At 37.4% G+C, this 9644-nt stretch overlaps 1 protein-coding gene across 1 annotated transcript; it reads right to left on the bottom strand.

Annotated features, from left to right (window-relative positions):
- Positions 1 to 3657: 3657 nt before the first annotated feature.
- Positions 3658 to 6451, bottom strand: LOC109034085 (uncharacterized). The gene is made up of 3 exons (XM_072299095.1): positions 6145 to 6451; positions 4430 to 4557; positions 3658 to 3878 (listed from the first exon to the last, which is right to left on the bottom strand). Exons 1-3 carry the CDS (start codon positions 6190 to 6192, stop codon positions 3716 to 3718), a joined length of 339 nt encoding a protein of 112 aa, XP_072155196.1. The 5' UTR covers positions 6193 to 6451; the 3' UTR covers positions 3658 to 3715.
- Between the last annotated feature and the right edge of the window lie 3193 nt (positions 6452 to 9644).

Genomic DNA, 9644 nt, shown 5'->3' with positions numbered 1-9644 from the left:
ATCTTAAGCTATTTTATAAAACTGGAAATCCAAGTAATAATTAACCACAAATATTGGTTGGTTGGTCATAAGTCCATCATAATTTCATTTTTCCTCGTCCAAGTTACCTTTTACGTCTCATAGATTTTGTTCCTTAAATCAAACATTATCTGAACTGAGTTTTTTTTCTGTACCTGACAACGGTTTTTTTTTAAATATTAAAAAGATGAAACATTTTCAGTCTGTTTTGTTGTTTTCCTCTCTTTGAAGATTCCCATATTTAAGAAATAATTTAAAATGGATAAAATGTAAATGATGTGATTATGGAGGACTAATACACCACATCGATGGCCAAAGTGCGAAACTACATATCTCTATTGCGATATTTCTTCAAAATTTCTGCTCCTATTGTATTTTTCCCAGGAGAGACACATCAACTTTTTAGCCTGTAATTTTTACAAAATATTCTGTTAACAGAGAAGCAAAATCAGGGAAGTTTTTCAGAAAATAAGCTAACTACTTTTCCAAAGAAAAAATTAAGTACATATGACTAGAAGTCTGCAATGTCGCAATCAGAGGAATTTCAGTTCGCACTTTGGCAATAAACTTTCAGGGTCATTTTAAGAAATTCCTTTTCTGCAGAAATCCTTCCTTCAAGAGCCAATGAAAATTCTCAAGTGAAGCTCACTTTCGGTTTTACGTTTTTTCAGTCTCTTCCATAACATGTATTCAGAGGGATACGGATCTCAAATCTCAATAACTATTAGTCATCCTGCTCTTTATTTTGGATTGAGTTTAAACTATATTTTTTTGAAGGAGCAATCACATCTCAAACCAAAGTGCAATATTCCAAATCATAAGAAACAAGGTTTACATATGTACTTGCCAAAGAAGGCAGTTCTGAAAAATTTCTACTCAGTTTTACTCAGTGCAAGCACACACCATTTAAAAAACCTTCAGTGTCGAAACTTTACTCACCCGTTGTCTCCTAAAGGGCTTTTTACCCTCCCGATAAAACCAAACTTTTCACTGCAAACAGCATAACTGATTTCACGCTGCCTCCAACTCATTATTTATTTTTAAAGCAGAAAATGAAAGAAAAAAATGAGCGATGTGTCTGGTACATGTTTTAGCACTGAGTTAAAAAATGATAATCATTTTTCTTCTAGATATTCATCAGGATTTTCCATAAAGTCAATTCCCCCTAAAAAGTGTTTTTTCTGGAGAAAACTCAATTTACTGGAAAAACATGCTTAGGTAACATGCTGCAAAAAAAGAAGTACACACAAATACAATAAAAATAGTATTTTTTATTTTTATTTACAGCGAGCTCAGAGACTTGTTCAAATAACAGATCATTTTACAAAGTAAAGTAAATAATCTAAAACAAAAAAAAACAGTCATATATATCTGTAGAAATCAATCATAAGTTATTAAACAAATAGGAAGATCAATTAAAAAAGAAAAAAAAATCCCCCCGAGCTAGATTAAACAACAACTTGCACAATATTTTATCATTCCTTTTATAATCATGCAGTCAGCTATATAAAATAGGATAAGAATAAGTGAGCAACATAATCGATGAGTTGTGTCAACTCTCTTTTTTTTGCTCCGGTACTTGGTAATTTATTTTTATATTATTAAATGGTTTATACATTTTACCGGTTTTGGATATTATTACCTGTAAGTTATCTTTTCGTCCCGGTTTTTCTTCAGTAATTCCTTGTCCTTAGGCGATGCACATTTCGGAAAAATTATTTCCTTCTTCAGGCCACAAAATTTTTTGACTAGCACTTTTACATTGTGCACGTTCGAAAATTGCGAGACACGTTAAAATATTAAAATCGGAAAATAAAAAATAAAATACACGTAGACTAAACAAACATTAATTGACTATGTTAGGTACCGTAACGGGTCACGACCGATTTATTACTCGTATATGGTAAAACTTGAGTAATATATTGGTCGCGACCCGGTACGGTGACATAGTCAATTAATTTTTGTTTAGTCTACGTGTGTTTTATTTTTTATTTTTCTGATTTTCATATTTTAACGTGTCTCGCAATTTTCGAACGCACACAATGTAAAAGTGCTGGTCAAAAAATTTTGTGGCCTGAAGAAGGAAATAATTTTTCCGAAATGTACATCGCCTAAGGACAAGGAATTACTGAAGAAAAACCGGGATGAAAAGATAACTTACAGGTAATAATTATTGTTATATCTCTCAATTTATTTATTTTCTTTTTTCAAAGAAAAAGGTTGTTGTATTCTGAAAGATTTGCTTGGTCTCATGAAATATGATGATCTGCAGTTGTTATTATCTGATGTCTCTTAAAATGTTGTTACAATCTTGTCTGCTCTCTATTGCACCTACCAGACACAAATTCACAATCGTGCTTAACTGATTTGGTAAAATTGCCAATCCGTTACGATTAACTAGTAATTTTTAGCAATTAATCGAACTTTTGGTAAGAAGACCGATGGTAACTCCTCGTTGAATCGGAAAGGAATCAAATAGATTACCTATACTTGGTAATTGTTGAGGATTCATCAAAGAATACTACGCGTCTATCCAAAGTAGTATGGCGGTGGTCGTAAACGAGGAGGAAGGGCTGAAAAAAAGAGAGAAGAGTACAAATGTAAAATTTAAGGATGAATTATTTGCTGAATTTACAATTTTGGAGTAAACCCTCAAGAAAGTTGCACAAATTCTGCGCCATTCCCATTGTAAGCCGCTAAAAAATAGTTGCTTCAAGCGCCGTGGTACGCTGCGGCGCTGCGCGGCGGGCATGCAGCCAGCGCGAAACGCGCATTGGTGCCTTCAAACCTAACAGGGATACTTCACGCATTGCGCTAGGCGTGAAGTATCCCTGTTAGGTTTGTAGGCGCCAGTGCGTCGCCGCTCCGCTTTGTTTTAGAGGCTCTAATATTTAATCTCGCGGAGTCAGGTACGTACCGCGTTCCAGGCGGAGTCATTCCAGACGGTTATTGAAAAAGTCCAGCAACAATCATTTCTGAATAATTTTTTGACCAAATTTTTCTCTAAAACCGCGAATTTAGGTGTTTATTTCGTCACATTTTACGTTTGAAAGGCTTATTTTTTAGTGCTGGGAATTTTACTAGAAACCCGGGGGGCTACGTAGAAACGTCGCCGTTTTGCAGTTTTTAAAGCTTCCAAATACGGGGCCGTCCATAAATTACGACACCAATTTTTCATGAATTTTTGACCCAACCCTCCCTCTTTGTCACCTACATGTCACTCACCTCCAGCCCCCCCCCCCCCTCCATCAGGGGGTAACGTGATTTATGGATGGCCACCACGATGTCCGACCTCTTCCATTTGACTCGCTCCGCTGTGAAACGTCTTGTTTATATACGTGTAATGAGGAAGAGAGTTCACCTGAAAAATTTTGAAGGAGTAGTGTAGCAGGGAGGTACTTACGCGGTCGTCGGAATGGCGGTGGCCCAAAAAATCGTGGCGGTCCTAAAGGCGGAGGCTGGCGATGTGGAGGCATGATGCAGAATGGTGCTGGCGGTGGGCCTCGGTGCATCGGATGCACCGGCCTCAGTTGATGCATCAATGGAACAATTATTTCCCTCACAGTATGAGTTTCTCGCTCACGGTGTTGTTGTTGGTTGTTGTTGTTGTTGTTGTTCGTTGTTGTTGTTGGTGTGGTGTTGTTGCTGCTGCTGATCATTTCACGAGTTGTGTTGCTGCTGCTGCTCATTTCACGGATCATGTTGTTGTTGTTAGTGGTGGCGGTTTTGCTCTCTCGTGTCGTATCTTGTTTACGACTAGGAGTTGCATCGTGTGTCGTTGTCTCATTTTCTCTACAGTTCGAGGACCTATGCTCCTTGGATCTCGATCGGTTGGTTTTTGACTGTTTATCCTCATGGTTCTGAAAGAAAATGAAGTAAAAATCACATTTATATCATGATGCATGCGGTCTTAGTTAATAATAATGCGTCTAATGGCACTTTGCATTTAATGTTTCATAAAAATTTAAAATACGTTTAAGGAAATTTATAGTAGTTTTCCTTGCAAAATCGTATGTAAATTTTATCAGACGTGAAGCTCTTTTTGGTTTTTTATGGGTTTTTTTAAAGGTGTTTTCAGGGTATTTTTATTGTTAACGGTTTTTTTAGTTGTTAGGAAGCGCGCTTTCCAACAGCCGCTGCCACTAGGGCAGTTTTCTTAAAGTCGAACTCCGCAAGAATGCAACACACACACATATTTAATGGCTAGAAACCCGAGTTGACACGCTCGACTTTAATCCTGGGAAGCTCGAGCTCACAACAATAAATAACATAACTCATTATAGTGCCCACGGGACGGGAATGACCAACTGATTAGCTGATATATTCGATTTGTTTTAGCGATGAAGCAAATAAAACGTTTTATGAGGGCAGGTATAGACATGGAAAACAACATTGAACTAGAAATACTCACGGAAATCTCGTTTCGAGTCGACGAGGAGGAGGAGACTGCTTCCTCATCATTGGAAACTTTTCTTTTTCTACGCTCAAGAGATTTGCCCGAACATGATGACGAACTACGGCTTTTGCTATAGCTTTTGTCTGTAATCAAAACGAAACAAGCAGTTACACATTTATACATTAAGCCCTTCTTTCTTCACATTTCTCGCTCCCCTTGCACGTAGAGGAATTCTTTTTTTGCGAATTGGCAACACCGGGCCTCCTGCATTTAGATCCATTAAAAATATCCATACTTTGTGAGAGTTGGATAAGTAGAATCTATTCTGCCGTGCTAAGGAAGGACGTCGCATGAACATTCGAAAGTTGCCAGACTTCTCCGGATAAATCAGGTATTTATGACAAAATTTATGCATATTCTTCCTTGAAATTTTCAGATGTTTTAGATTGAATTGCGAACACAATAGTCTGAAAATGTTGAAGAAAAATATTTAAAACTTCCCCAATAAATTCGTATTATATCGGAGGAAATTTGGCAACGCCTGAAGGTTCATACGGTGTTTTTCCTCAGCACGGCAGTATTCCCTGGTAAAAGGTGGCAGTAGAATCTGTGTCCAAAAATACCATAGACCTAAAGCCGGCTGTAAGATTTTCAATAGCTTCTGGAGCCGACGCGGCGTTCTGTAGCGATTTATTTTGCGAGGAAAGCTCCGTACTTTTGAAGGATGCCTGTCATTCTTAATATGTTGGAGCGCCTTCAATTTCTTATGATACTGTGCAATACTTCTGGTGTGAAATAGTTGCTTCAGACGCCGTGGCACGCGGCGCGGCGCGGCGGACGGGCAGAAATCGCGGAACGCGCATTGGCGCCTACAAACCTAACAGGGATACTTCACGCATTGCGCAATGCGTGAAGTATCCCTGTTAGGTTTGTAGGCGCCAGTGGATCGCAGCTCCGCTTTGTGTTAGGCCCTAATATTTAATCTCGCGGAGTCAGCGTTTTTCAACTCATGATTTTGAAATGTTTGCACACTCTGTATGGACTATTCTCACTTTAATTGATGAAAAAAAAAATATGTTTTAAGGAAAATATAATGTGTGTTTTGTAAATATCAAGGTAGTTCCGTATCAAACTTAATGATTTCCGAAGCACAGTTATTCCTGCAGTGGCAACAATTCTTTTTAACACTAATTTCTACACAATTTCTTATAGCTTTTTATAGGCAATGGCGATAAAGTGTAAAGCCCGGCGGTAGGAACTGTAGCCCGACTGTATACTTTTTTATAGCTTCGTATAGCCCGGCTGTATGATTTGCTCCGCTTTCTACAGCCATCTACATGATTTTCAATAGCCTTTTTTAGTCGGTCATAAGAACTCCTATGGTATTTTGAAACGCTGCTCCTATCGCCAATTTTTACCAGAGTTGTTTTACATACTTTTGAATGCAGAGATAACTGTGTTGCCACTTTCGTAAGAATCGCTACTGGACGAGTTAAAAGTTGTTCGTCAATAAGTTAATAAAATAAAAACGAATCTGCTATCGTTGTATAAAGAGGTGTCACAGAGTAAAGCAAAACAAAAAATTTCTTGCTTACTTTGAGAAACTTTCGGACTCTTCCGAATTGTAGTCGAGCACTGGTGTTTTGCGAAGAATAATCGATATTTGTGCCTTCGGTAATAGATTACTGCTCACCCATGCAAATAAATGGCCAAATCAATAGGCCTCTTACCTGTAACTTTAACGACTTGTCGACAGTCCACAATGCGAGATGTCTCATCTTTGGAGTTCTGATAAAGCTCAACTCGATCAAAAATAGGCCGCGAGCCTTCTCCTATAAAAATGAGACAAAAAAATAATATTATTATAAAATATGAAAGAAATTAATGTGTGATGAACGTAAGCTTTCGAATTTTGACGCCGAAAGTTTCGAGACATGTTCATCGGTGGCTATATAAGTCTCAAAATTTCTGCAGGAATTTTATTCCATTCATTTTTTTTAAATCAGAAAAGAAGAACCAATGAATGTCGTAGTTTCATCGCTTCAAGATTCGTATCACAATTTTGAAAATGTTCCGTGAGGGAGGATCATAATATATAAAATGAAAGATGACAGGATAGACCAAGAACATGTATACACGCAAAAAAAAGCGCACGGCGTCACTCCTATCCCGCGGTTGTAATTTTCCAGATGATCTACTCGGCAATGTTACACGTCTAGGTTACCAAGTCACTCGTTAAGGTTACTATGCTACGCGCATCGGTACCTGTGCTGCAACTGCTACACGCACAGGATACACCTAGGTATGCGCTTCATAGTTACCTTAACGAGTGATTCGGTAACCTAGACGTGTAACATTGCCGAGCAGATCATCTGGAAAATGACAATCGCGGGAGGAGTGACGCCGTGCGCTTTTTTTTTGCGTGTACCAACCCCCAACCCTTTGAAAAGAAAATATATATTTAATAATTGAAAGAAGCTGTCTGAAAAATCTGTTCGCATGGTCTGCAACGATTTTTGAAAACAAGCAAGATTTTCTCGAAGATCAAATCAAAAGGTCCAGGATTTCTAAAATTAAAAAAAAAAAAAAAAAAAAAAAAAAAAAAAAAAAAAAAATTACAAACGTCAAGTAGTTTGAGCTACGGAGCTTTTGAATTCATAAAGAAAAAATTAAAGTAAATGAAAGCAGCACAGAAAAGAGAAGGAAGGAATACCAATAATACATAGGAGTGGAAAAATATTTCATAATAGAAAAATCTTTATAGTTTTTAGATGATCATTTATCCTACCCCAAGACAATTCATGACCTGTAACTTACAAAAATAATTCATTAATGCACACATAAAGAACAAAGAAAATACAGTATATGCCGTAATATGTCTTTTTAATGTTTACTTTCTGACGAAGAAGCAATGTAATGAGAAGTGCTCCTGAATCTATACCACTAAAAGTTGAAAATGTAGTTACATGACGTAGTTACTTGATTCATATGGACATGACAGCATAATAATTTTCTCTTTAAAAATTTTGAAAAAATTAAGTGATCCTACCCATTTTCAGGGTTTCTTGTAAATGGATCCATCTAAAATGAGAATCTAGGACTATAGTGTACCTATTCTTACGGTTGATCCTTAAAAAATCAAGGGCACTATGGAACATATCTGCAGACTGTGAATTATCAATTTAAAACACGATTGAAACATCAGCCCCGAAAAAAATAATGTGCGAGACATGTGTGTACATTTAAAAGGAAGTGACACGTCAATTTCCTCGACCGGATTTTTTGCCCGAAAAATGTTTTTGAGGGTTTTTGTAGTTTTATGTTTCAAGAATGCAATGATGAGAAGGAAAAACTCGGTAGTGTTGCATTTGATACCGATAAAACTGACCAACAAAGCAACCACAGCTGCTGCGCTCGTCGACGATTAAGAGCACACAAAGCGCCTTCACTGGATGCCTATGCCTACGATGTAAATGCTGTGATACAACTATTCGTACTCATTGACTGCCAATTTTGCCTACGCGCTCATTTGAAGGCGCGCTGCATTTCATCAAATTTGAGTCATGCTGCGGAGTGCGGCAACGCTTGCGCCTTGATCAAGCGCCTGAAGTTGTGAACAAGACAGTGCTGCAAGTCAATATTATAGCTACCTAACCGCGTATCTCGGTTTGCGACGTTGCAAACTTCCTGCCGTATTAAAATTTTCTGGAGGAAAACTGATCATCGTTTTTGGACAGACTATTTTTGCGTTTCCTCTTTACCCTTTCAAAATTGCTCCCTTACAGTCCCTTGTCAAAATGTCCGATCATTTCTTTTTTAAAAAAAAAAAATTAAAAAAGAGCGGAAATTATGAAACACCGCAACATACATTCACTTTAAAAAAATCATTTTTATTGTTAAAGAAAATGAGTGTAAATACAAAGGGGGGTCTGATTAATATCATTTGATGTAGTTTGCTTACTCCTTTTTTTCTCTCCCCCCCTCCCTTTTTTTTGGTAGCTAATCGTTTATTTCAACCATCGCAGCAACACTGCTATATACATAAAAATTAAATTCAAGAAATAATCTTTTACTTCAAACTCTTAAAATAGATACGTAGATAAATACTGTCATAGAAACTCGGCCGTTAATTTCGTTACCTAATCTGCACGAAAAATTGTGTTTTGACACATTTATTAAAACGGAATTACATCGTGGACTCAGATGCAAAATTATTTAACTAAAGATTTGACAAATGGCTTATACTTACAGTTTTATAAAACTGGGAATTCTTGTCAGTTTCACTTTTCAGCAGTTTTTTATGTGCGTGGAATTCTTCTCTGAGCATCTCTCAAAGTCTGGGCAATCGTTGGTTGTGCTAGTTTCCAGCCTTTTTTGCAGCTCGTCTCACTTTCTAAGCTTTTTCGGCCTCTTTTTTGTGACAGTTTTGTGTTATCAACTAGTTTTACAACGGATGGTCCTCCTGACGAAATAAAAGAAAAATAATATACATCCTAATTATTTTAGAAAAGAGACGTCTCTTACCTCTCAACCTCAAGGATGAGACTCAAATTTTTCATATTTGTTGGAATAAAATTTATAAAATAGTAAAAGATATTATTAGAATTATCTTATCATCAGAAGACATAAAGTAATTCCAGCAATTAGAAAGGATCGAAAAGGTTGAAACACCGTTGCTGAGATGGGTATCTCCGCCAATTCTGCCGTGCTAAGGAAGAACGCCGTATGAACATTCGAGAGTTGCCAAATTTCCCTTGTTAATACATGTACTTTTGACGATATTTATGCACATATTTCTTAGGAATTTCTGATATTTTAGATTAAATTGCGTACAAAATAGTGTGAAAATTTTGGAAAAAAATATTCACAATTTTCCCAAAGAATTAGATTCTTATCGAAAGAAACTTGGCAACGTCCAAAGGTTCGTACGACGTTTTTCCTTAGCACGGCAGAATTCGGCCATGCACGCGTCCACCTCTAGGACAGGTATTTTTGTTACGACATTTTATTGTGCTGTCTCGGTAAAGTTAGAACTGCTCTTGAAACCACCTCTGCTTTTTCTCGTGATCCACCGAACAATACCCCTGTCCTCCTAGGAAAATTGTCGCTGACTTGACGGCGCGATAGCGAGAAAAGCTGCTACGCCTCATCCCCCTCCCCCTTCACGTTACCTATTCAACCGTCCCGAATCCTTGCGTAGGAGAATAAGGGATCGGATGCGAAAAAGCAG

This window comes from Bemisia tabaci, chromosome 4 (genome assembly GCF_918797505.1).
Source record: "Bemisia tabaci chromosome 4, PGI_BMITA_v3".
In the NCBI taxonomy this organism is placed as follows: Eukaryota; Metazoa; Arthropoda; class Insecta; order Hemiptera; family Aleyrodidae; genus Bemisia; species Bemisia tabaci.
Note: the sequence above shows the minus strand (reverse complement) of the source record. Positions and strands in the feature narration are given on the sequence as shown.

Excerpts from the sequence above, each read along its gene's own strand:
- LOC109034085 (XM_072299095.1), bottom strand. The coding sequence starts at position 6,192 with ATGAGACATCTCGCATTGTGGACTGTCGACAAGTCGTTAAAGTTACAG. Across the intron at positions 4,558-6,144 it reads ACAAGTCGTTAAAGTTACAG|ACAAAAGCTATAGCAAAAGC; the intron begins GTAAGAGGCCTA and ends TTTTGATTACAG. Across the intron at positions 3,879-4,429 it reads CGACTCGAAACGAGATTTCC|AACCATGAGGATAAACAGTC; the intron begins GTGAGTATTTCT and ends ATTTTCTTTCAG.